This window comes from Pomacea canaliculata, linkage group LG10 (assembly GCF_003073045.1).
Source record: "Pomacea canaliculata isolate SZHN2017 linkage group LG10, ASM307304v1, whole genome shotgun sequence".
Taxonomy (NCBI): Eukaryota; Metazoa; Mollusca; class Gastropoda; order Architaenioglossa; family Ampullariidae; genus Pomacea; species Pomacea canaliculata.
In genome coordinates, this window is record NC_037599.1 from 1,769,448 (window position 1) to 1,796,962 (window position 27,515).

The 27,515-nt window shown below is 44.0% G+C and overlaps 1 protein-coding gene across 1 annotated transcript; it reads right to left on the bottom strand.

The window, feature by feature from the left end:
- Nucleotides 1-27,090, bottom strand: LOC112574066. Its single transcript, XM_025254895.1, has 6 exons — nt 26,815-27,090; nt 21,878-21,959; nt 14,998-15,066; nt 13,543-13,599; nt 5,909-5,968; nt 1-4,441 (listed from the first exon to the last, which is right to left on the bottom strand). The coding sequence occupies exons 2-6, from the start codon at nt 21,942-21,944 to the stop codon at nt 4,296-4,298; spliced, it is 399 nt and encodes a 132-aa protein (XP_025110680.1). The 5' UTR covers nt 21,945-21,959; nt 26,815-27,090; the 3' UTR covers nt 1-4,295.
- Between the last annotated feature and the right edge of the window lie 425 nt (nt 27,091-27,515).

The following is a 27,515-nucleotide window of genomic DNA, read 5'->3' on the forward strand; positions in this document are numbered from 1 at the left end:
TCTCAGTTATCGTATTTTATTACTGTCGTGTTCATCCACCGCCATAAGCAAGTACCGGAGCGTGGACATAGCAACGTCAGGGCGCAACGGAGCGTGACACAGAGACATTAGTCGTCAGACTTCACCTGCCAGGTACGATAGCGACAAAGCACAACGTCCTCCTGCAATAATCCTTACTTTTCTGTCTTAGCAAAACATCACCTGCTCTTGCTTTGGGGGAGAGGGTGGGCGTGTGTCTTACCTCCGTAAAGGTCAAAGGTTAAGGAAACCTACATCACGATTAACCTTAATTTGCTGACGCACAACCATGCATAAAAACATTCAAATCAACAAAAAGCCTCTTTCCTAAACTTTCAGAAATGTGAAATGAGAGCAAAAGCTGGCGGCTTGTAATCCAGAAGTTTAAGTGGAGATTCAACCGAAGACAAAAAACCTGCTGATGGTGGGCACACGTGAAACGGGTAGAAACACGGGTACCGTTGTCGTTCCATTGCTGTGGCTCATTACTGTTAGAAGTCACGTGGGTAAGCTTTGAGGCAGAAAGCTGGATTTTTAAGGTATTGCTCTTTGCCCTCATCAGCCTGGTAATACTAATATTGTTTACTACAGACTGCTAACTACCTTGTTAATTAGTCTGGTAATAGGATATTGGCTTTCTACAGATTGATTACTACCTTATTAATTAGCCTGGTAACCGGATATTGCTTGCTACAGACTGCGTATTAATTAGCCTGGTAATGTAAAGTGGGGAGAGCCTAGCCACCCTCAGGTATTCTGTGCTATACAGGTATTATTATTATTACTATTAACAACACAGCTGTGGATGCTGACACATGTTTGGAACACAGATGTGAAATGTGTTAAAACAAATGTCGGTTTACATCATGTCAAACATTACACGACAAATGTTCAATGAAAACCTTAGTCACCGAACAAAGTATTGTCACAGAATTGTAAACGACGATAGTAAACGGTGACAACTAATCTATACACAACTACGATTAACAGTACACAATAGAGACGAACATTAAGACTAAGAATCAGAAAGAAAATGGGAAGGTGTGTGTATATATATACTTGCTAATATAACAATATTACTACCTACAATAGCACTGATGATAGACTAGCATGATGAGTGCCATGTACTTCTCAACATCAGAAATATCATTGACATTGGAAACAGACGAAAGTCCGTACATCTCAGGGTCTGTTTAATTAATTAACACGGAGTTTACCTTCTAAACATTGTGTACCTGAGATACATAAACCTTCGAGAAGCAAATGAAGCGTGACTAACCAAAGGACAATGTTGGTCAGTTGACAGACAGAGCGAGGTTACAAGGCTACAAAGCAATGCTACGACATCATACAATGAATACAAGAAAGATTAGTCTAATACTAATAGGAACTTCAAGAATGTGTGCTAAACAAGAAAGACAAGAGGCGGTGTGACGTGGACAGGGCATGTAACGTGACGAACGTCACCGAGGAGACGAGAGATCGGGTGACGGGGACGTTTGTAATACGATGTGATGTCACAGAGCGAGGAACAGGAACGGTGGTACTGATGACAGGAGGAACGTCACAGTAGAGAAGAGACCGACACAGGAGCGACAATACAGAGGACGTGACGTAGGCTACAGACCAAAGAGTGACGAGAGTGGAGAGGAGGGCGGAGTCCTGCTTTTGTTGATGAGTCCGTGTGTCTATGAGCGTGTTTTGAAGACGGAACTGCTGAAGCACCGTGGAAGGGAATAGGATCTGGGGCTTGAGGGCGGTCTGCAAGAACGAAGAGGAAACTGCAGACAAGAAAGTGTGTGTGTTTGAGAGACAGCGAGAGAGAGAGGGAAAGAGCGAAAGATATTTAGAGGGGCCGAAGGTGTTTTTTTTTTTTTTTCTTACTGTCTTCTACAACGGATGCCCACACCGTCTGTTTTAAACTCTTGTATGGTCTCCAACGACAATTCAGTATTTCAGTATTTCAATTGCTTTTCTGGTAAATTTTTCCCGGCGCTGTTGTAGTGTAGTGGGTAAGCTAGTAATTTCCATTCCGAACATTGTAAAGTCTTTTTTGTGTTTTTGATGGATCGTTTATTTTCTTCTGTGGATGTGGAGAGCTTGTGTTTAGGGTTAGGGTCTGAGTTTAATGTGAGCTTTTATTTTACACAGAATGACAAAACAACGGAAGCCAAGGGCTGTTCCGCTGGCAGCCTCGTTTGGTTGTTTCGCGCATGCGTAGAAGAAGTCCGTCTCACAGACAAAAGTCGCTGCCAGACTCATGCCAGCAAAAGTGGACGAAGCCCCGGTTTGAAAGGCAGGGCTACTTTGCATAACGAGACTAGTTACGAGAGTTTGCAGCAACAAGAGGCTCATGCTAACATGCTAACAGTGCCCGCAGCAAGATGCGACTCTTGTCACGTGTCAGTCAGATAATTGTGCCCACGAGCAGGTGAGAATCATATTGGGAAACACTCCAGTGTCTCAGCAAGGATCAAGAGCAGGGCAGCCATCATCCACGCCGTCCAGCACGTCTACCTCCGGTATTTTTATGTCTTACTCGCTGGTCCTCTCTCTGTGTCCTCGTTCTTGACATAGGTCAGAGGTCATCATCTTCGTAATGAACAGAGTAATGTAGAACTTTTCTAAGGACTTTCCCTGAACAAAGTGACACGCACACCATAATAGTTAAGACTGATGTTTAGCTAGGAATACTTTGCGGTCAGTATGTCTCCACTGAGCCTATCCTCCTACTGAGCCTCTCGTGTAGCGGGTGCAGCGTTTCCAAGCAAACATTTAATAGAAGATAAAGATCAGTGAACAGTCGAGAGACTGAAATATAACAGAAAACAGGAGAGAAGTGGAATATAACAGAAGGGAGAGGGAATGTAGCACGTGAAGAGGAGGAAGGAGGAAAATATAAAGACAAGAGACAGTTTAGGGTAGATGTGCTGATGAAGAAGGCACGAAGAAAGAAGAGGAAAGACAAAGACTTGGACCAGACTGAGTACAACTCACTAAGGCCACACTCAGTATGTCAGGTAAACACTGCAGGTGCTACCCTGTTAGTCCACTCACCTTCTGTCGCTGGCTGAACACCTGAACAGTTTACACGACCTACTGAGTATGGCCTTTACCATCTTTTGCGCATGCTCAGTATAGAGCGAACGACGTACAAAGAATAGCAAAGCCAGACAGCCAGACAGAAAGTAGGAGATGGAAGAAAGTACAAAGAAAATGCCTTTTGATTAGAACGAACATCAAGGGCATGGCGCCTAGCTTTCATTCTCCGATGCCTTATCCAAACGAGAGAAAGCAAGAAAGAAAATCCACAGGGAAAGATTAAAAAACACACGGAGGACAAGAAAAATACAAAATGATGGGGAGAAAAGAAGACGACGACGATGCAAAATGAATGAAGTGAAACGGATGATGTGACAAACGTGGCGCGCAATGAAAGGCCTACCCAGCCATTCACACCCCGCAATCTGAACTCAGCCACCCTGAACATCTTGCAATGTGGTCAGAGCACGGACTAGGTTGATGGGATGGTGACAGACAGACAGACAACACCTCAGTGTAGGCCAGGTCCACGGGGTCACACCGGTACTCCCTGTGTAACTCCCTGTGTAACCACAGCAGCTACAGTACGATGACAGGGCAAAGGTCGACAACAATAACAAGTCAAATGTTTGTGTGTGAAACACATTGACAACGTTTGTCACTCGACCACAAGGAGCAATGCAAGGAAAAGGGGTTTATTTTGGTGCAATGTTACGATCAAAAATATATCTTAACATCTAGATGAAAGCGAGTTTCAAGACGTGTTTGTAGTTTGCTAAATAAATTAATGTAGCCGCATATTGCAAAACACGAGGGAGATAAGGACTAGCCTGTAATAAAGAAACTTTGTGACCAACTAAAAACGTTTTGTGGCCATCTTGTTACAGCAATATCCGTATGAACATCTTCGTCCTAATAAGCAAATTAAAATAAATCTTAAGAAGTGTTTAGCAGAAAATTTCAAGATTCAAAAGTGATTGCTGTCTACCAAAGTTTTTGAAAAGGAACAACAGTCATGCCCTGGATAACACAGAAAATAGTCAACACAAAAATTGTCTTTTTCTTCGTCTGGTCGTGAATGTGGGAATCACTCAGCTGCAGTCGTCGTGTCTTCAGCCTCCACAACGTGTCCGACAGGAAGTGTCGTCCCTCAGACCGACATCGCCGCGTCTCTGGTGCTGCCCAGGCCGCCATGTTGATTAGCAAGGGCCGTTGTGGTTGCGAGTGAACGCCCTTTACTTGGCCGCGTCGTCATTGGCCAGCTCCCAGCAGCGCATGGCGCATGTGCGGTGCTCCAGTTTGCACATCTCGAAGGTGGACGTCGTGCGTGACCTTCGGGCGCACGCGATGAACTCTGGGACGCACGTAGCCACGTAGCAGCCTGCGAGACACAGGAAAGCAGGTCTTGAAATACAGGGCGAGAGTGGTCAACCCGTCCTAGGCATTGATTGGTTGACTATTGTAAGCCACTGAACACTGTAAATGCTGAACTAAGGGATGGATTCTTTAAAATAACACGAACGAAAGAAAAAAAAAAAAAACCAAAAGCTTTGAATGTATCGAATACAATGGGACCGGTGAATAGCGCTCAGCGCAGACGTGTGGCGGTTACGCAGGATCTACTTTTTTCGAGCAAAAAAAAAAAAAAAAAAAAACCAAAAAAAAGTTAAATGACAGCAAAAGCTGCAAAGTATGTGACGTCACTGACAGAGTCTACAAAAAGTCTGATGTTCGTGAGGTGTTGACAGTAAGTGACACGTGACCTCACAAAACGACACCTCCCGAACAAAACAAACAAACAACAAACAAACAAACAAGTAATGATCTTGGCCTTTACCGAGTTTTGTGTCGCTAACAGAATGGCGCTAGTCCCTCATACTCTGGCAATGTGTATCTTGTAATAAACCAGACACTTTAATTTAAAAATCTGGCTATAGATGTCTTTTCTAAAAATAATTTTTTTGTTATAAAAAGGTCTGCAAGCTACAGTACTGAGTTCACACGACATACAGGTTACCCTTGGGGAACCGCTCTAAAATAAACCAGCTCTGGCATCTAAGATAACAAAACTCTCAGAATGGAATTTCCGGTTGCTTCAAACATCGGTCTAAAGAACTCCTCTTGTGGTTGAAATCATCGACCTCTTTAAAACACATCCCTTGTGTTCGCAAACACCGCTCCGCGACAGATTCCTTTTGGACATGATGAGACACTCGCCACTTTAAAACTAAGTCCATACCGGCCCTACACATCCATTTTAGTTCTCAAATAAATTTTAAAAACCACAAGCAGACTTCCCACATATCATTCCATGGCAGTGAGGTCTGGACCACCATATATCTTCAGAGGAATATGCTAAAAGGACATTACATTATTCATATTCTATGTTTACATTTTCAGAGGATGCTTGACACGCAGTCTCTCTGGTTTGTTTGTCAATATTACACCAAAGTCCCTTTACCTTAAGGTCGTGAATGAATAAAGTATTTTAGCAGTCTAACGGCCACAGTTATCTCGGGGCCAGCCCTTTTATGAGGGCGGTGCCAATATCCCTTCTTCGTCTCTGACCCTGTAAGGGGTGCAGTTAACAGCTAGATAAACTGCAGGGTGTACGCTGCATCATGTGGGTATCTAACAGTCAAATGCACCCGCATCCTAATGTTCTGTTTGTGGTCTCTGTTTACGGTGCTGGGTGTCTTGCTGTCATCTACCTTCAGTTGCTGGCTCTGGGCACAACATCAACCCTCCCCCTCCTCGGACACCATTGCCCCCAGCCACTCGGCTGTCCGCTTCCGACATGCGCATTGGACTTTCTGTCAAAATTATATTTTTTAGGCACTTCGCTTACCATAAAGTTTTGTGTAAGCATCTGGATTTTCGTCCATGTCTCCTGCCTCTATACTGGCATCTGAAACAATAAGCACACTAGGTCAGCTGACAATCAGGGCCAATGGGAACACCGTTTTTTTAAAGAACTTTTTGTGATTTTAATTGAAGCTTTATTTTGTTTTTCTCTATAATTTATTCTAGAATGCTTTCCTTGCTGTATAGAACATCCGTGGCAGAACAATAAAAGTGTCAGCATATTTAGAGTAATAATAATCATCATCATCATCCAGATCTTTAAACACATATTAACAACACACTTTTTTCAGGGTAAGCATAAACAAACATGCACATAACACAAAGAAGAACACCTATACAAGGTGGAGAAGACAGGAGAACTGCAGAACACCACTGAGAGTTAACTGTGTGAGAGAGATATGTCTGAGTCGAAATTCGAACCCTCGACATCCGATTATCATTGTCACCACACACAGCTCCAGTGATTAAACTAGGGTTGATACGTGTAATGGTTTAAAATTTCGTTTGGCTTTGTTAGCTTTTATTCCATGATTTGAAGATGACCTTTCTTAGCAGGTCTGACAGAATGTTATTTGCCCACCACGAAACGAAATCCCATGTGCGTGGTTTTTGTTTGTTTTTTTTCGCTTCGAGCTGTTGATGAAATCAAAGCTTAGCATTGCATTTCTTTTGTCATAATTATTGTAACATTTCTTTTTGTCTTCTTTCCCAAACTTTTTCGTGATTCTCGTCCATGATTACACCATAGAAAAATCTCTGCCCAAAGGAAGGCCACTGCCAAAACCACAGAAAGCCGCTTGATGTATGATGCAAACATATTGGCTTCCTTGTAAACTAGAGAAAATGGCGGAGAGAAAGCAGTGTTAAGAACGTCTACATGTTTCTACTTTAGTCCCTTCTTTGTCTGTCCAACAAATAAAAAGCGAAGCGTTTTCGCCCTTCTTTGTTGCCAAGCATGAAAGGAATGTAACCCGTCTTTTGATTGGTCAAGTGAAGTCTGCGCCACCTCGTGGTGTTTGACCTTTCAAATCAAAGAGAAGCGCCCAGGACAGTTATGTTCTCAAGATGTCGCTGTGCGGGATTCGTGTCCTGTGAAAACGCCAGGCAATGATTGTCCTTCACCACGTAATCGCGTAATGGCCCTCGAGAGGACTGCCTGGATTTCCGTCCAACAGGTCCAGAAATGGAAAACAAAATATAGTCGCGGCGATAGGAGAAGGTCTGCGTGCAGCACGTCATGCAGAAGATTGCGGCCAGCCAGCAGCCAGCCAAACATGTAGACTGGCAAGTATCAGAACTACCTGGACAGGTAGATTAACACCTAGGCAGCTAGAGAAAGACCAGGGACTCGTAGACATGGCTGTTGGTTCAAATAAACTAACCGACGCTAACGTTAACCACTGCTGGTAAGGGAACCAACCGTTAAACATTCGTGATGTCCCGTCGGCTAAATCTGAATTTGCACAACAGTTCAGTGTCCTCATACTTATCATTGAGGTTAATCAAGTGGCGACAAACTTACTCCCCTCCCCTGCCGCAAAGCACGCCTTTATCTTGCTCTAAAGAATAATCGCCGCCATCTTTCACTATCGGATTCGGATTATAACGGTTAAACTAACGACGGTTAGAGGCCATCGGTTACGCCGTGTTCCCGCTAACCGACGGTAAATCACGTGACCGCCATCGTTACCCAATGTCTATGAATACAAACCCGGCTATAAGCTAGACTGAGAGCCAGACAGGCCAGGAGGCTCATTTTCCCCCCTAAACGACTCAGTGAAGGCCAGAACTTCGGAAGCGTGACGTCAGCGGCCTTGACAGTGGGCTCAGCCAAAGCCTCGCTTTCAATCATTGCGAGCTGTGAAACCTCGTTCCGGCGCTAAGCTCAACAACGTTCACAAACTACCAAGGGCTGCAGAAAGTTAATGGCGGCAGGCAAAATAACTCATGGCCTCACTGATGACAGGTCAAATAAACTATGGCGCCACACAGCGGAGACGATGTAAAACTATTAAGCAGGTTATAGCTTGGACAGTCTTCTACACGATGTCTACAATGTCTAGTGGCTACACGCAGCACCAGTCGTCTGACACGTATTGCGTTCGAACCTTGTGGTGGGTGTGGGCGTTGTTCGGTGTTTTATTTGGAGACTTTTCCCTCTGATGATCAATTGTCCGTCAAGCCTGTCATGAAGACCATTGATTGCCATCACGCAGTAAACTGCTACGTCGCCTGATGGTGAGCGGCTCACGGCTCACACGGCCTCGTAAGACAACAAGCAAACACCATCCTGATGAAGTGGGCTGTGACCGGCAGTCTGTCTCACACCTCATGCCTCATGCCTCAGCGTTTACCTGCTAAAACACAAGATCGCGCGGTTCTTGTTTGATTGCAGCCTGGGTGGCCAGAGAGCCGACAAAAGGTCTTGTTGGGACAGCAAAGCTATGGCTATCCCTTGGTGTCAGTGGCGTATGCAACATTAGCTAGGGTCGATCAACTGGCAAGCTTCAGTGGCAGTTTCCTCCCTTTAAGGGCGGGCAAATGGGGAGACAACTGGGATAGTGCGATGAAGTCTTTTGTGCTGTGGGCAAGGTAATGTCGGCCAGTAGACTGACGGCTGTGGGTAGGGCCTCTGTGGGTCAGTGTATGGGAGAGTGAAGTGAGCGGTTGCATCATGGACGTGTATTGATGGACTGATGTCTGTATGCCGAAACTCACTCTTGGCCTCTTGTGAAGTGTTAGTCTCGGCGAGCCGTAACAAAGAATATGAATAAACCGGAAGCTATGTCGTCTAATGCCTCGTTTTAGCAGTTAACTGGAAAAAAATCGTCTGCCAGCAGTCCAGAGACAGTTATCGCGCGCGTGAAGGGGAGATGTAGAGTGTAAGACACTTTCGCCAGTCACGATAATCCTGTAAACCACGTGCAGACAGCGAGCAGTAAACCCTCTGACTTTGTGTATTTATCGATATTTTCATTTCCGTGTCCTCAGCTTTCTGTCAAAGCATTCCTCAACCCAGACCCTAAAATTATCCCTAATTTACAACCCAATCCCGCTAACGACTGACCGCAAATAAATCGCTTTTAAACTTAATTTAATAACATTATTTTAAATATTCTATTAATATTTTATTAGCGAAACAGCTTCTGGGGTGAGGGGCAAAGGGTTGGTCTCAGGTCTGTATCGCCATTTGTCTCGCCATCAACCGTCGCCGTCTGCTGACAAGCAGCGTGGTCTGCCTCACAACAGGCGGGCTGCTGCTGCCAAGCATCTTGCTCCTCAGGACCTGACTCAAATCCCAAACAAACACAAAGGACATTGCCGAAAGGGTTACACAAGTCGCACCACGTGAAAGGGTCTCATTGTCCTGGGAGCATCTTCATAGTAGTTGCTCCAAAATCACTTTTTCAAAGTCACCATGTGCAGATCGACATTCGCAGTATCACTGTTTGCAGGTATCTCTGTTGAAATGTTACCTTCACATGCACAATTCACCCCCGTAGTCTCTATCTTTCTCTCCATCTCTATCTTGTCAAGAGACAAGAATATTGTCCTCCCCTTCTTCAAGCTTCTAGAGACACACAACGATCCAAATACAAATAAGCTCAGAGTGGATGGAGGGAGGATGGGGCGGGGATGCGTGAGTAGGAGAAGAAATACCCGAACCCACCTACTGTGAGTAGGTTGTTGCGAAATTTAAATGTGAGACCAGACAGAAACATCTGTTACCCTTCAGACAAGTACCGTGAGAGGAATGTGACTAAACTACTGGCACTGAATGCGGAATTTTCAATTAACAAACCTGTAACTGCAGGAGACAAGTTGGCCATCTTCGCTTGTGCTTTGAGAGGCAAAAGAGTTAACTGATTTGAAGTTAGCAAGATAAGCAGTCCTACGAAAGAAAGAAATTGTCAATGACGAAGGAAACAAAAACAGAAAAAAATAAAGAAAAGCTTTACACAAAATGGCAGCAAACCGTTAGAGCAAGGGTGAACGGATGCAAGGTGCATTCAAGGGTCGTAAACGAGCCAAGATGAATAAACCAGATGTACTCGCTGATGCAGAAGGCGCGAAGTTAGGGAAAACTAAACTACGATACTTCTGGCTGATGGAGGAAAGAAAAGAAAAACAAGAAAAATAAGAAAATAACGTGAAAAACAAAGGGGTCAGGGAGAATTGGTGTTTTATGCCGATCCTCAACTAAAACTATATCACGGCACAGCAGCCGGCCTGTAACAGCGGGCCTGAGACAAGATCCGAACTCAGGAAAGCCATCCCTCACTGCATTGCTTCACAGGCGGAAAGAACAATGTCTGAGGAGAATGCACACTGGCAATACAGACAAACAGACGTGCACCGTGACGAGACTGAAGACGCTGTGCGAGATGCTCGACAGACTCCAGCACCCGGCGTTACGGGTGGCTGCGCACCAAACCTCCTGCACGAGCGGACGGAGCGTGTGTGTGTGTGCAGGTCCGACGACACCCACGTGAGGGAAGTGACGATCGGATGACAAGAGGTAGGTGTGCGGTGATGTCCCCTTGAATCTGATGCCTTACACCGCCAGGAGGAGGAGAAATCAATGCGGTGCGCAGCTGCCAGCTATCCGACTCATCACTGATGCATTAACAGCTGGCTGTGGCTTAACCGCGTTTAGCCTGCCTGAGGTCGTCGTCACGAGATGGCGCTTACACAGCCTAAAAACAGTCTTCGTGCTGGATGTGTGTGTATGCGTGCAAGCTTGGTGATAAACTGTATTTACCATCATTTGCAAAAGTAACAAATACGAGGATTACGACAGCTAACTTCATCTCCACTCACTTGCAACACACACACACACACAAACACAACACACACTCGCGCACGCTTCACGGACGATGAGGCGGATAGTGTGAACTGGGTACAGTATTTCGTAGCTGTGTTCTACAGGAAAGCACTAAGCTAAAAGTCTTTTAACTATTAGCTGACACTGTTGCAGCTAGCGGTTAGCTATAACCCGGTCCTGAGGTATCCTTCAGGGGCCGTAGTCATGACGCGAGGTCAACATGGGGAACGTAAGGACCAGAGTCCTCTTTCCGAAGTTAGGATGTCCAGACCCTGCAGATGCTGTTTACTTCTGGAGTTGTTGTTATGAATCGGTGGCAAAGACGCCAATGAGGTAAATAAACATGAAGTGTCCACGATCTCTGGCGCATTGCATTGTAACTTCAAAAACAAGACGCTTTCCCTTCAGGGCCCACCTTTGCCCTCGGGAAACGACCGACTTTCTCTCGCTGTATAATTAGTCTCTATAACTGAAAGTCACTACGTCTCTCTCTCTCTGTCTGTCTAGTCTCTGTCTCTCTGTCTTGCTGTATGGCTTCATTCTCTACCTCTCTTTTTATCCGACCATCTGTCTACACCAATATAAATAGCAGCCTATCAAAATGAAAGAATTTTAAAAAAGGAATCTCTGCAGTGATTTCTCTATGACCAGTCCTTTCCGCTTACCTACTTCCGGTAGAACGTGAGTGCCTGTCTCCTGTATTCATTTTCTTCCGTCTATTCTCCCCCCACTCCCCTTTGTCATGGAGGGCCATGTCAGGTGATGTGAGCACCAGGATGTGCTGCTGTGTAGTGGACAGACGGAGGAGAAAGCAGCGACGAGCTTATGTGAAGAGGATGAAATTTAAAAAAAAATCAAAACAGCTTTCACAGAAGGTCTCGCCACCAAGGCCATTGCTGGTCGGGTAGAGTAGAAAGAAGGAAAATGTTTTTGCACAAAAGACTTCCTCTGTGAACTGAAGATAATGCCAAAGTAAAATTGCAAGTGGGTTGCACGCCGGAAGTACAATTACTGACTGTATCATGACTACTGCTACACCAACCTAGACTTGTTCTGACTACTTCATCAAATGCTATTACTAGGAATGGTCCTGTTGCTGATTGGATCCTCATCCCAACTGTCATCACTGCAGTGCTCTCCCCTACATGATGGTGTTAGAGCGCGCCACCAGCATCGACAAGTATTGAAACATTGAAACAAGTGTTTACCATCGCATGAAGCGGGATTGATAGGTTCTAACGGTTTTTTTCTTCTTCCCGTTCATCACGTGCAGCCAACCAACCAACCACCGAACCAACAGATTAAAGAAATTGTCATTCTACTTTTTCTCTATACCTGTGAGATCTGATTAAATATAATGGAGGAAACAAAATATTTTGGAGAAATAAAGCAGGCGTTTCAGAAACATATCAGGCGAAGGATCGAAGGATGCCAGCTTGCTGCAGTTTTCTCCCAACAGGGTCTTGTCATGCCAGGATGACAACATTAACATCCACGTGTCAGAAAAGCGCATGGCCGGTGTGCAGGTGATACCTGCTGGCGTGCTTCCGGAGCTGGTCAACACCGGCTCTGCTTCTGCAACAGCCATTGCTGGGATCCAAAAAAAAGAACAGAAAAACCCTTAACTGTTTTCTTAACCGCTTTTATCGCTGGCATCTCTGTGCTGGACCTGCTCTGCGCCTGGGTTATCTCGAGGAGAGTGATTCCAGTCGAGGTTTACTCCCCTTTGCAAATGGTGTCCTGTCACGCATTGTCACGACCAACCGGAGCGATTATCCTTCCTGTAAAGTCTGTCTAATTATGACGGGAAACGACAACTGTCTTCGCCTTCCCCAAATTCCTGTTCATTTTTAGGGTTAATTAAAAAAACTGTGTTAATCTTGTGAGAGCATGAGCGTGGAGGTTGTCTGAAGCTGTTAACTTTAGTCTCAAACCTTTCGCCAAGTACAGACAGGGAGATTTTGCAAACATATAATTATAAAAGAAATTACAAAACATTTTTTAAAATTCAAAACAAATATCCAATAGAAGATCAACAACAAAAAACTATAATAACTAAATATTAACTCAGAACAAAACATGTCTATTAGTGAACAAAAATTAAATCACTATTTCGTATGTAGTGATGTCTGAGCTTTGTCTAAGCTTGACTACTGTCCTTCTCTCTTATCTTGCTGTCCTCTACCTCGTCAACAAACTCCAAACGATTCCAGCTCTGAAGCAAGACTCATCCTGCAGCACGCAAGCAGGCTTCGAGCTACACTTCTTTTTCTTGTCTACAATTGACTTGCTATACAGACTTGCTTACAATATAAGGTTGCTACATGATGCTTCAGGTTCTTTACAGGATCAGCTCCTTCTTAGTACCCTGACCTACCTCACTACACTCCTGCAGACATTCGCCTCCCTTCCGTTCCTTTGATGAACCCATGTTCTCACGTTCGTCATCTACCTGGTAGTCCCTCCCACAGGTGCCACATCGTCACTAGCAAACACTCGGGTCATTGCAAACATGTCCTTGGGACACTTTTGTTAAAGAACTTGTAGATAACAATTTTTATACACAAACCAAACCTCATAACAGTACACAGAGTAAACAAGTAGACACACGGTCATGTAAGGACTTACAATAGAATAATAACACAAGGACGTACACATTAATGACTTTACTGACAGGAGAGCAAGAGCGTAACTCGGAGACTAGAAGCGATGGACAAACAGACAAACAAGCCAACAAAAGCAACATATACTCTTGGTAGAATAAAGATAATGAGTGTTCACTCTGCACTCACCTGGTAAAACAGGTGTGAGGTCTGACGATGTGTCCACTGACTTTTTACTCCACCATGCTGCACGAGCAAAGAAAGCCAAGTTGAGCACAGTGTGATGACAATATATATTACAATAAAATACATCTGGAAGCCGCATCAAAGTGTCTTCGAGTTCTCGAATCTGTCGAAATTTTCACTTCAGCGAAATTTAACATTAAAGAACAATGAAACATGGAAATCTTGCTTCCCAGAATTTCCAATTTACACTGAGTGAGACAGCATCAGCAAAGCACAAATTCCATTATGAATAAAGCTCACTTTTGTTATTATTGACTGTGAAAGGATGACAATATAGATATAACTTTATATACGTTATGGGCAAACACACACAACTTCTTATCACTATAATTAAAGCAATGATGTTAATCGACTAAATTAGACAGCAAAATAAGTGAATTATCCGGAAAAGAAAGAAATAACAACGATGGAACAGGTAACCAACCAATATGTCTCATCAAAATCATGTCAGACTCGTATTTTTACGGCTTGTAATTAGCTAGAGAGAATGCTATAAAAAGTGTCGCCATTGTGAGGGCTCTCTAAGCTGTCTCTCTCTCAGAGGCCTGTTGACTGGAATCTTGCTGAAGTCTGTGTGAGTGCGTGCGTGTGTGCGTGCGTGTGTGCGTGCGTGTGTGTGTGCGTGCGTGCGTGCGTGTGTGAGTACGTGCATGTGCATGTGTGAGTCCGCGAGAGGGAGAGATAAGTGTCTGTCAAGAGTATCGCCTCCTTTCTCCACCATGGTGCGACTGTCCTCTCATTTCCCGGTCACGTGACATCGTTGTCGCGTTGTGCCCACTCAGCCTCGTTCTGACCGCACGGCCCCCGTTGCGCGCACGGAAGGCCAGGGACCACGCATGCGTACAAACAGTTGCTTGCTGTCGTCGTTTTTATTTATTCTATCTTCCATCTGTCCTGTGGCTTAAGGAAGTCCATGCAATGTCCGTCGCGTGGGGCTTTACTTTTTTTTTTCGTTTGTTTACGCGGAAGTCTTCTCTAGGATTGTGTGTGCGTGTGTGTGTGTGTGGAGAGAGAGAGGGCAACAAACCGGCAGAGAAAGACATGAGGGAAAAACATATGTAGCGAACGTTTCTTTTCTACGTTTCTTTTCTCGCCTCCTTTACAAATAAGAAATTTGAGAGGTCGGTAACACCAACACAGTTTTCTTTCCTTTTCATTTTTTTTTTTCTCGCTTGTTTGTTTGCTTACTTGGATTTTTTTCTTTTCGCCTTCTTTTTTTATATTCTTGAATTGCTTTGTTTTTTCTAATTTACTTTTTCTTTCTTATTTTTTCATTGCTTATTTCTTCTGTCCTTTTCTCGTTCTTTTCATTTTCACTCTTTCGATTTCTTTCTTTTTTGTTTTTGTTTGTTTCTTTGTTTTTTGGAAAAATTTTGCTTGTTTGTTTAACCAACTTACAGTTTCTTTTGTTGAAGGAATTGTCGAAGTTCTCATTGTCAAATCCCAGTGTCCTGGCTAGTGAGACTCCTGAAACAAAAATATATATTTTGAACAATTAAAGTTGATGGGCAGCCGCTTGAAGTAGCCTATAATTACAGTAGCATCTCTGCAATACTAATACCGACAGTTGGTAGACAGTCGGTTGACATACAGCAATCACTAATACCGCTAAAGCAAACATACGAGGATAAACAATGGCTTACAGTAACTATGGTGACACACACAAATATAGAACATTGATAGTCGCTTGAAATAATATTTTAACATTCCTGGAACAAAAGTATTTATGCTTATTGATGTCTGTGTACACAACATCAGGATTGTACATGGATACTTGACTTTGTTTAGCCTCAGCCAGTAGGGGCTGGAATATAAATTTAATTAGGCGCACGTGTGTAGAACTGACGCCATGTTTGGATCTCTGTACATGGTAGGGTGGATCTCAGATAATGAAGGGGTGTTTTACACACGTTTGGGGAAATAGTATCTTGCAGTCAGATTTATCTACTCAATTAAAAAATAAAGGTGTGCACCACATTAATCTTTAAAAGCATTTCGATTCTCGATCTTCAGAAAGTTGAGCCTTGCCGTGTGCTACACGACATTCAAAGTCAATTCGATGACAACAAAGTGGACCGTCGGGTGGCTGTTGATGAACTGTGGGCATTGATGTCACACAAAGCTCGATCTTCAAAGAGGCTCACAGCACTTACACATATGCAGTCCTGCAGAACAATAATTTTTCTCGCCATTACATCTAGGTCTCCCTTGGCCTGAAATCGTTCCTTCCTCTCCCCAACTTCCTAACACACTAAACAGAGCTTGGACATCAAACCATGACGAGCTGCTCGGCCAAGTATTACTGTGACCACAGTGCAGATTAAAATAGTGAAGTTAGGCGGACAGTATCTGTAATCACCGAAAAACATGAAAAATTCATTTCGCCTTTTAAAATTATGAGTGTAACGGCAGTAATCACACGGACCGTGTTTCCTTAACGCTAAGCGGTTGAACCACGTGATTCAAGTCTGGAGGTAACCTGCGTCACTCAACCGTGTCGCTGCAGAGTGAGTACAAAGGAGAAACCTTTTCCCCGAGAAGCTGTTTCGGTCCACTTCTCTCTTTCATTCCTCTATTACTAGCGCACGAGGGCGCCACTGCCGCGTCACCACCCACTCGCGTTGCGAGGTCCATACCACGTGACCACCGCCACTCGCTTGTTAGCGTTATCTGCTCCTGACTTGTTCAGGTAATCAACTCAAGTCATGGCGGATTCATTTTCTGCTTTATTTCCCTACCTGACACCCCACTGTCACCGACAAGAAATCCGTGAGGACGAAATTGAAAATAAGGAACACGGTAATCAAGGTTTGACGAGGAAAGCTTATTAAAAGCCCTCGTAGATTGCTGCTTTGATGTGCTGAGCCGCTTAACTCTTTACACTTTGATGACCGTTACATTATTGTTTCTTGCGACGTGGAAAGGTAGAGGGTCCAGGGATGTCTAGGCGTACGAGATGTCCAATGAAATTTTTTTTGAATGCAAATTTCTTTTATCTTTACAGGAGACTGCTCGTTAGGATGTCTCAGATTAAATGTTGCCAGCAACAGGGAAAAATATTCTGACAGCGTTGTGTCCGACATGAGAGATGTTGAAGATCGACAGACAGTCAGACTTACAGGCATATGAACAGACAGAGAAGGACAAAACAAAAGAGACGGAACGAAGAGGAAAAAGAATATAAAAAGACAGCGCGATAGATGAAAATAAAAGAAGAGAGAGACATCAATGGGATGAGAGACGAATAAACAAAAGACTTAAGAAAAATTTAGTGCAGGAGTTAATTGTGGATTGTCTTCTCGCAGTTTCAATAGTCTGCGATCCACACCATTCGCGTGCGCTTAATGCATGAAATCACAGGAAAGGGCACTAATAAAAAAGTCAGGGTAACGAAGGACAAGGAGGGCAAGACAATGGACACAGCAGAGTGGCAACCATTCCAAAAACTAGAGAAACCCTTCGACTATCAGCTCGTGCTGTTGTCCAGGCCAGTCCGAGCGGTCAGATGTTCTCTGCTCGCCATCTTGCCTTCCGACGACAGAGGATCGAGCAGACACCACATGTTTCACTGAATAAAGAGCCAACGTCCACCCCAGGGCAGCAAGAAATAGTTCCACCCTCGGGGAGTTGGAGGGGGCGGGATGGCGATGAGCGCACTCGCTGCCGGCTGTCCTCGTGGTTGTGCTTTCCTCTGGACCAACAAGAACCGTTAGTTCCTGACGTGGACATTCGACCTTTGACATCCTGGGGCCAGATAGGGGGCGCGACTCTAGGCTCAAGATGGATGGCTACCCCGAAGTGAGCATAAAGTACAATGACAAGATTAGCAGCGCCTAGAGGTGTGCCATGCCTCATGCCCCTGACGATCTGTGTTGAATAGGTTTTACATTTCAAGTCTTAAGTCAGAGGCAACACATCGCTTGAAGCTAAAGACAGAATGGCTGTTAAACTATTAAAGAACTATTTTTAAAGATACTAAAACATTCTTTTAACGGTCATGCCATTCGACCAAACGACTGGTTCTGTAGACTGCCTTGTAGCCCATTTCCCAGAGACTGTAGGCTTTTTTTAATAAAAGGTTCTGCACAGAAAGTTATTGAAAAACAAAGAATTTTCGAGCAAGGATGATAATAACATAGAAGACCTCTCACCGCCACCTCCGGAAGTTGAAATGTTCAAACACAGCAATAGAGGAAAACAAGGTATTGGATTCTGGAGAGTTATGAATACTGTGTCCTCAAATCAGAGCAAGAATGATGACTCCTAAATGGATCGCAAATACAGTCCGAAATTACAACAGCAAGGAATGAAAAAAGGTGCTGGGTGGGATGAGAGAGAGAGAAATGTATGAAGGATGTAAAACTCTTCACATTTAGTTGTTTGCCAGCGTGCACCTTTTTCTGCCGGCGTATTGGTTTCTGTTTGATCTTACTTTCCCTACATTTTAACTCCAACACATTATCTCCTAATCGTCCCAACTCGCCCAGTTTCGCACAAATCATGTTTTGCCCTAAAGTTAAAAATGTGAAGACCGCTCGGCACAGGAAGCACCCGGCTCCCAATGAGCGACTGCAGTCCATGGAGATGAGGTCTTGATGAAAGTGCTGCCGCCATCATGTCAACGGTTTCGGTGGAAGGTGATTTTTGCTCAATCATGTCAGTCCATACATTTATTGGCGACAAGTTTTGTTCGACTATGTCATCCAAATATTTTGTTTGTTTGTTGATGACTCTTGGAGTACACCCCGACAATTGCTTACTGACAGTTGTCTCGAAGTATTTCGCTGCATCGAGGAAGATTTGATGGACAATCACAACAGGTATAGCTAATATTTCTCAAACTTTTTTTTAAAGCAGTTTTTTTGGGGGGACAGCTGTTCACAACGGAAGATTACTAAGTAACCTGATCGCATTGCAGAATTTTTTCTAATTAGCCCCACGAAGCCATGCTCGCGAGATGGAGCGCGAAGAATGAGGTGAGGGACGCGAAAGGGAATGAAAGACCAGACACCAATTATTTTTATATTAAATAAACTTTAATAAATGCATATAAATCACAATAGGTTACATTTTCTGAATATAGTTTTATTCGCACTTTTTGAATAAGCTGAGATTATTATCGTTGATAAGCCAGTGCGGACGAGTGAGCGCTGACAATACTAAAAAAAAATTCTTTGAAGTTGTGAGCCTTTAACCGGGAACACGAGGCCAGTCTGAACGTTCATATTTCCTCTCCAGTTTGTTTTACCAGACTTTTGAAAAATCTGTAACTGTTGCTGTCAGAAATTGCGGGGATGATATCTAAGGAAGAACGGAGGGAGGAGACCATTGCACTGTGTGTCCAGCAGCAGGGTGTGATGGGCAGGCAACACCAGGTACGCCCTCTCGTTACCCCATCTCCCTGTTTTTCTTCATCTCCATTACAGCCCTTTAATCGAGTCTGGATTTAAAGGCGTTAGCCTGATGAACAATGCCAGGGCCCTGGAGTCTAATTATGCCAACGATAACTTTTTTAAGTTGACCTTTTCATGACCCTGGGTAATTAAAGCACTTCTTTCGGTTGACACTGACATGTGCTGCCGCCTAGTGAACAGTGCAACTTGAGGCAGTCGGTGAAGACGGTTACAAATAATTAGTGAAGGGTGATCGGTACAGAAAGAGTGAAAAACAAGTGAACGAATGAAGAGAAGACTGAGCAACAAGATGGAAAGAAAAACACACAAAGAATAGAAACCGGGTGACAGGCCTACAGATAACTAAAGAGTGTAATGTGTTTTACTTTAACTAGGAGTCGTTTTCGCTGTGCTTTCTTCCTTCACCGACATCCCCCCCACCCGACACTCGGAGGCCGATCCTCACCGACTCCGCGAAGAGCATTGTGGGTGGCATGGTGTTTGCGAGACCGAGACACCATGCACAAACCACTAACCTCATCATTAGCACATGTACGGTGTTACGTAACCAGACCCTTGTTTACCCTACCGACCTTTGACCTCCGTCTTGAACTCTCGCGCTGACCCGATCCACAGCGTTACATTTTTAGTTGTACGGAGTCCAAGAAGTGGACACAAGACATGGACTCAGGTCGCTGCGGTCTGTGGCAGACGTCAGTCAGCCAACTAATCTGCGCGGGCTGTAAGAAACGTGCACGTGCCGACAGTTTTTCCATGCACGCGGCCACAAAAACATTGGGAGCCACATACGTCTTCTGTCACATTCACTATCGAGATAAGAAAAATATGTAACAAACAGCGAGAACAACTGGTCGATATAATGAACTTTTAATTTACGGAATCAGCTTGTGTCTCTACAAAAACCAAGTAATCTCAGCATTTTTTACTGTTTCTCTGTCTTTCTGCTCTATAAGCCTGGTGTACTCTTTGTTATCTGTTTGAGAGAAAGAAGACTTTACGCGACTTTAAAATCATAGTGACCTGTAGGAAAGTAATATATACATTAATTACTCTTAATTCATCAGTTTGTCTGTAAAGAGCAAGTCTTAGCCTGTTCACGTCCTTGTCATGGGAAATTAAATAGAGTAAGTGTTAAAGGCAAACTCGAGTCCAAAGCGAAATAAAGATTAAAAGATTCTGACAGAATCTGAAGAATAAAGTGCGTTCATAAGTTTTAATAAAAATTCTTCATTGTGCAAGTACAAGAAAACTAAGAATGTGGTTTCCCCGTATAACCATCAGCATCTGGACGTAGCAAGAGGACAGATAACATTTGCCGAATTGTGAATGATGTCCCTTTGCCGTAACGGCTCCAGAGTTACTTCTCTCCCTCTATTTTCTCCTTCATCTACTTCTTTCTGAAGGATTTACATCGATTCTGGTGTCAACTGTTCATCTGTACTGTTGTTTTGCCGCCTGCCTCTCTTCACGATTGTTTGCGTGAGCTGCTTTTCTTATTGGTCTGTACAGCCATGTGGTAGCCATCTTGTCCTGTTAACAGTTGACCTCCTGACCACTCCATTTACTGACTCCTTACATTTCCCACTTCATTAGATTCTGCTTGATTGTTCTCTGTACTTTTTTCACTGCGGTTGTGTTGATACAACATCTCTGTGTGCCAAATTTAACAACCAGCCATATATTTACTTTCATTAACACTAACCCGAGACATATCCGGATGGGTGCAATATAAATGTTCTGTCTGTCTGTTTACGTGTCCTTCCAATCGTCCAACACACAGAGGCCGTGACAAGAAAACGGTTGTCTTAGTCTCAAATTTGACAACATCTTTCAGTTCGGTTTCTAACACACACACACACACACGGACGCACGCACAATTCTTGAGGTAAACCACCCGTGTAAACAATTTAAAAATCAGTGAATCTCCGTTCACCGCCTCCGCCATAAGACAAGGTTGCAGAAGCTGACTAGCGCCGAGTAATGAAGCTGAGGTCAACACAATAAATGCTGATTTCACCTCATCAAGATAACGGCTCTCACTTCCTTGGCCCTCGGACACAGCAAAGCCTCGACATACCGCAGCAAAGATGTTCTGTGACACGAGAGCTGCAGATTGTATCTGGAGAAAGATGTCGACTCCTAATGCATCTTCAATCATGCACTTCATGTGATAAAAGTGAAAGGAGGTCTTTCATGCAAAGCCACGCACGCAGCGGTGATCTATCCTTAATTCCTGCACAAAGGAGGGCAGACAGTCCTCGTCATCTGTGATTTGATGAAGCTGCCTATCATCAGCTTTCAGATGCCTCATCCGGTGCCTTTACTTGCAGGATTTTTTCTTAGAGTTTTCTCTTGCAGATAATGTTCCCGCTGCCACGTGAACTTAGCTTTTTATTTCATTAACTCAGAGAGAACTTTCTTCACCCACGCAAAGTCCACTCAGCGTTCAACTTCCCTGATAAACCCAGGCACCCGCTCCCCCAAAGCAGCGACCGGGTGGCTGTGGGTGATGTTAGTAACACGCTCCTCACAAACCACTAACCACGAACCAAATTCACTAAACAACGAAACAAGCCACTTGTAGCTAGGTGTAGGTGTTCATCAGGTGTAGGGACGATAACAAGACACACAATGCTGCCGTCGGGTGGCACAAGACACCCACCCGGCGCACCCCAGACCGGTGACAGACGTGCGCCTACGTGTGTGCTGTTATTTTCTTTTCCTCTAGCCTGGTCTGTGTTCAAATGTGTTTCGGATGGTTGTGTGAATATTTTGTTGGCTGGAGCTCCAAGACAAACATTTCTGAAGACCCACCCCGTACCTATGTAGTCAGAGTGAAGGTGAATACCTTAGCACCGACTCACCTGTGTAGGTAAGGAGGAGTAAAGACACCATGACGGCAGCAGAAGGCACCAAGCTTGGTCGCACCATCTTGTCTGTGAAGTCCTGCACACGACAGTCAAGACACTCGGTTAGCCAGCATGTGGTGGGAGGGGAGGGGGAGGTGTCAACACCTTCAAAAACATTTTGGTCAAAGAAGAGGCTTGAAATGATGAAAATGGGTTGTAGCTGGTGTGGGTAGGTAGGTACACAGAATTCTGCGTTCACATGAGTACACACATATATATATATAAAGAGAACACATAGGCTGACAATAGATATAATATAAAGAGCGACAATATGTACACAGATACACACACACGAAACCGCAAAAGCAGCGCCATCGAAAAAACTAACCTGATGCTTTTACCAAAAAAAAAGAAAATGGTGGAATATCCGATGGAAACACCTAAATATGTAGAGTTTGTTACTCCACGAAGCTTTCTTTTAACAGAAGAGCTCCTTCATTTTGTTTGTCTCTCTATATATATGCATCCACATCTTTGGATGTCCCTCGGTACTTTTTTATGCTTTTGAAACCTTAACTCCAGGCTTTGATGATGGAGACGAGAACTCTCACGAGACCCTGTGAATGCCTTCTCTTGGACAGCGAAGAGAAGAGGAAGGCAAGCCAAGGAGAGGTTTAATACAATGAAGAAAGCCCGTGAGAATGTTCTAGCAGTCTTCTGACGACCAATGTCGTCTGCTGCCCGAAGCTCGCTGAGCCCAGAAAATCTGACGCCGCGCAGTGAACACCACTCAGGACGTCAGACAGAGAAACACTGCAGTCCACTGCTTGTCGCTCGCTTCTCTCACTCGGGGACAAACAATGCAAGAATCTCCAACCTTTGAGTTAGGATTAGTGTATTCAACGTAGAGAACGCACAAACACTTTCTACAGAGTTCACCAGAAAAGGAAGCCGCCATTGTGTGCGTGTGTAAAAGAACAAGAAAATGATGAAACTACATCGACGATTACGGAAAAAAAAAGTTTTGATGACATTTTCACTATAAAATTTATTGCACATTTCTGACTTTTAAAAATCTTTCTTCATCGTTCTCGTCAATTATGTTGTTTCTTCGTTCATTCAGTTTGACAGTTTCTGCACATTGAAGTCGGAGACAACTTTGTGGACGATGCGATGGCCGTTTAACAGCCTGGTGATCCTTAAGTAAGACAGAGGAAAGTAGGGATTCACTAGGACCTCCAGCACGCGTGTGGAAGTCAGGATGCTGATTGTTGTCTATATTCTCTCCCTCAATCCCCACCAGCTCAAAAGATGAACTCACGGAATTGCATCTTGCTGTCAGCCGTCGACTCCCTTCATTGGCGACGGGAGGAGCAAGACATTGCAGATGGGGGAGATGGGGGCAATTTAGTGGAATGGAAGACAGTCGCACCCACAGTCAGTTCAGATGTGCATGAGCGCGGTCAGATGTAAGCAGACTGTGCTACAACCAGTGTAACAATGATTCCACTATCTATCAATAAATGAGCGAATAAAGATGTAATATAATTCATTCATTTTCAGCTTAGAACATTAACGGAGTGCGGCTGTAAGAGGTTTGAAGCACTTGGGAGCCATCCTCTGTACAGACGGCAGCTCCACGACAACAGGATCGCGGCAATGGCTGGACTGAACATGTCTGGCACAGCATCACATCAGGTTTACTACAAGTATACATCTGTACACAGCCCTCTAGTATTCCTCGTTACGGGTGTCAAACATAGACTCTGCCCACAAGGAGATGAGAATACAGACATTGAGAGCAAGTGGCTGAGGAGGCTGGAGTGGATCTTGTACGAGAGCATAACAACTGAGGACTTTGTACGAAACACTGTTCCCAGTGGCAGGACTCCTGGTACTCTCACTGGCAACAGTCTACCTGCCGAAGCTGATGTGATTGGACCATGCAGCCTGGCACCATACCTTCTCGAAGACTGTCTTTGGAGAACGGTGGACGCCGCGGTGGCCAGAGAACGAAGTGACTTTAGTGGGCTGAACGAGTGAACTGGTCACCGTGTATAGGACCTGCTTACTCTGTCTAAAACAGGCGTAAATGGCGAGTTGTTTCAGATGTCAAGGACTAACCATGTGCCCCCTTCCCCTGATGACCAGTACCAGTCAACGGACGATAGAGTGAAAAATCGCTGATAATAAGTTGATGACGTGATTTTACAATTATGCGATTGGTTATTGATACTTGACGGAAAATTACTTGATTTTGAGTTCCAGGCATAGGATGTACATCGAAACAAAAATATGGGGTCAAAAGGCAAATGGGCAGACAGCTTACATGATACTGGTTACTCGCGATAAATCATCCAACCGTAAAAAATAAAAGATTAATTTTCGGGACACAATCTTTTTGTATATTCCGAAACGTGACACTTCAAATCGAAAAGGAAGTTTTAAAAAAGACATTTACATGACTAGAGGTAAAAACCAGGATGAGTGAACCCTCGTCACGCGCTCGTTATGACTGAAAAACTCCAACAGGAGACACGTGGGCAGAAGGCCTGAGACATCATTTGGTCCTTCCTGGCCCACACAGCCGCTGGCTGAACTCTAGAGCAACATAACTTTATATGAAGTGAATCACGATAATAAGGTAAACTCTGAGGGACAAGCAAGGAGCTTCTATTAAGGGATGGACAGAAGGTATACGAGCACGTGACGGGACAGACATGTCTGCTCTCCGTGATTTAGAGGAGAGTTTGTGGCAGGTAGGGTGGCCGGGTACATGTTACAAAAGTGTTACACACGTCTCAAACCACAGCTGAACCCTACACAGGAGGCTAATTATTAAATTGATAATTTTGTATTTTTGAACTGATAATTTTTATGGCCCGCGGACAATGCTGTAACTATCCAATCGCCCTTTGAGGAAGAAAATTGTTCCTCTCCTGTTCTTCCTGCCGCAACATTAATATTGATAACAATCTCTTAAATAATTGTTACCTTAGGTGAGTATGTTTGTTTTACATTGTAAAACATTGTATTTGTGCGTTACACATCTGTCAGACAATAATTGATATAACAAATATTTATCACAATCCTCACATTGGGTGTAAACTAGCCTTCTCAATGCCACAAACGGGATAACTATAAACTCTTGGATTGTTTGATTAGGGGAGAAATAAACATTCTAATTTTAACAGAAAAAAAACAACTGAGAATCAGAGCAGACACTGTAAAAGAAAGAAAAAAATAAATAAACAAAGACAGAAAAGAAAGAAGAGAAAGCATACAAAGGAAGAAAAAAAAAAGAGAAGAAAAATGAAAAAAATAAAAAAAGATGAAAAGGTGGAAATAGAATAGAGAGAATGAAATGGATTTAATTTAATAGTGTCTGAGTCTAATAGGTGATTAAGCAAGAAATATTCGCACAGAAAGCTCGGTTAAAAAATATGGAAACTCATTTGGTTGTCCGGTGGTGATGGGACTTGAAAGTTCATGTACCCGTAACCACGCGACAAACCTATTACAAGACATATCTACAGAGTTTAGAGGTCTGTGGCAAGCATTCCAGACATTATTTAGTACCTCGTGCTTCAAACAGTTCGTGTAGACTTCACACAAGACCACCCGAATGTTCGGGGAAAAAAATCCACGAACAGAAGCAATACTACTTTGGTTTTTTCGTTCTCTTTCTCTCTTTCTCTGTCTGGCCGTCTGCCTGCCCACCCCAACATTAAGTCCCAAGGTAGTTGACGAACTAGAAAACTTCGGTGATGACAGTTGTAATCGTCGCAGTCTTGCTCTTGTATGGAGGCCACACTCGCAAATCTTTCTACAAACGACTTCTACTGCTTACTCTACACAGGAAGCGAGCTCTGTATCTACTTACAAGATATCAGTGAGCAGATCACGAGAAAGTCCAGGACATATTTTTATTTGAAACCAACCGAAACTAATGTTAAATCGACCTTTGGCCCCCACTGGAGCTATGTATAGTCCATGACGTCATATCGTCACGGAGTAAATTTAGAAACATTTTGACAATTCTATTACCGTTGAGAAATGGAAGAGAAAAGAATGGGGAAAGTGATGCTGAATGAAGTTCTCTTTCCCGGGCCGCTCAAGAAAGGGTGAGGGACACCCGCTTATTTTCAAGGGAAAACTATCAGAAAGTGATTCTTTCTCAACTGTTTATAGAACTTTGAGTAGAAAATCGTAGTTGGACATTTCATCGCCTTCATTCTGCCCTCTCTCTCCCTCTCCATCATTCCCGTATCTCAAGTCCCCCGGTCGTCTGTTGCCGGCCCCTCGCTGCAAGGGAGAGTAGCCACTAACAGGTGTTAGGAAAGGTGTAAGAATATAAGTAACACTAAGAGTTGCTGTGTACCCGCTTAACCCTCTGTACCCCCAGAATAAAATAAATGTTGAGGGGACTCAGAGTAAAATCATGGCTTGACACTGAAAAACCTAAACTTTGGGGACAAAGTATTTGTAGCTTTGATAGGAGACCTGGACTTGCTAGTACTAATTGTGCTTTTTTCCTCTGAACTGCTTTGCTTGAAAATGAAACAAACATACATTAAAACACAATCAAAACAGTTATCAATGTTCCCTCAAACACTTTCTGAAGTGTCTTATTACTAGAAAGTTGTGGAATGTCATTGTCTCATGTTCGGAAACGAAAGATAAATATAATTTTTGCTTCTGAAGTTTAGCATTCGGTTTGCTAAACCTAAAACTAAACTCAAACTAAACTTGTTTTGGTGTCAGGGCAACAAAAAACTGAAGGTGATGGATGATGTTAAAAAAACAGGAGCAGCAAGAAATAACAAAATGGAGCTGGCGGGTCTTCTTCAAAAACAGCGAAAAAAAATGTAGAAGGCCACGAAGAACAAAAAAAAAAAAAGGAAACAGACAAAAAAATAATCAAAAAGAAGACTAAGATAAGTTTTTCTTACCTTTTTCCAGTTACACAGCTGCACAGTCGTGGGAACAAGAAAAGCTGCACCCGAGGTTTGTAGTTAGCTCGCCGCTGTCACCAAAGTAAAGTGCGGGTGGCAGTAAGAGGCAGTTAATTAAGACAAGTCCTGCCAGTCAGCCGGTCACAAAGCTAGGCCCTCAAACGGTCTCCTGGTGTTAGCACCTTTAAAGCCTGTCGTCTGCTTTAGTTCATCTCCCGGACATCTCCGTCTTTCTTTCTCTCTCTCTCTCTTCCTCCACGGGCTCTTTGCTGTCTTCGATCCGCGCCAAGCGCGAGCAGTTAGGACTTGGCCGCTGAGCCAATCACCGTCGAGCGTGAGTGGGCGACAGGCGAGCGGGTGGCGAAACCTTGCGTTTGATTGGTGGGATGCAGCTGGGATAGGACGAGAGGGACCGGGGTGGGTGGGTAGGTGATGTTTCAGATTGCATTACAGTGTATAAACATCTATAATCATCTGCCCACGCTGACTGTATGAATATGTTTGTCTCAAACATCTCTCAAAATGGAGCGCTGCTCGGCGCGGGCAAAGCTCGGACTTTGGTAGGCAGGCAGGACGGGTGTTCTTCTGGGTGGGTGCGCTCTCTAGGCTCGGGGTGAGTGGGTTCACTACGTATAATTGTTATGGAGGCGAAGGTAAACTTGTTTTCAGCTTTGGGGCGACTTTGTTTATGACACATC

Bases quoted from the DNA above. Each gene is read 5' to 3' on its own strand.
- LOC112574066 (XM_025254895.1), bottom strand. From the start codon at position 21,944: ATGGTGCGACCAAGCTTGGTGCCTTCTGCTGCCGTCATGGTGTCTTTA. The intron at 13,600-14,997 runs GTAAGTTGGTTA...TTGCTCGTGCAG, and splicing joins TTCCTTCAACAAAAGAAACT to CATGGTGGAGTAAAAAGTCA. The intron at 5,969-13,542 runs GTGAGTGCAGAG...TTATTGTTTCAG, and splicing joins CCTCACACCTGTTTTACCAG to ATGCCAGTATAGAGGCAGGA.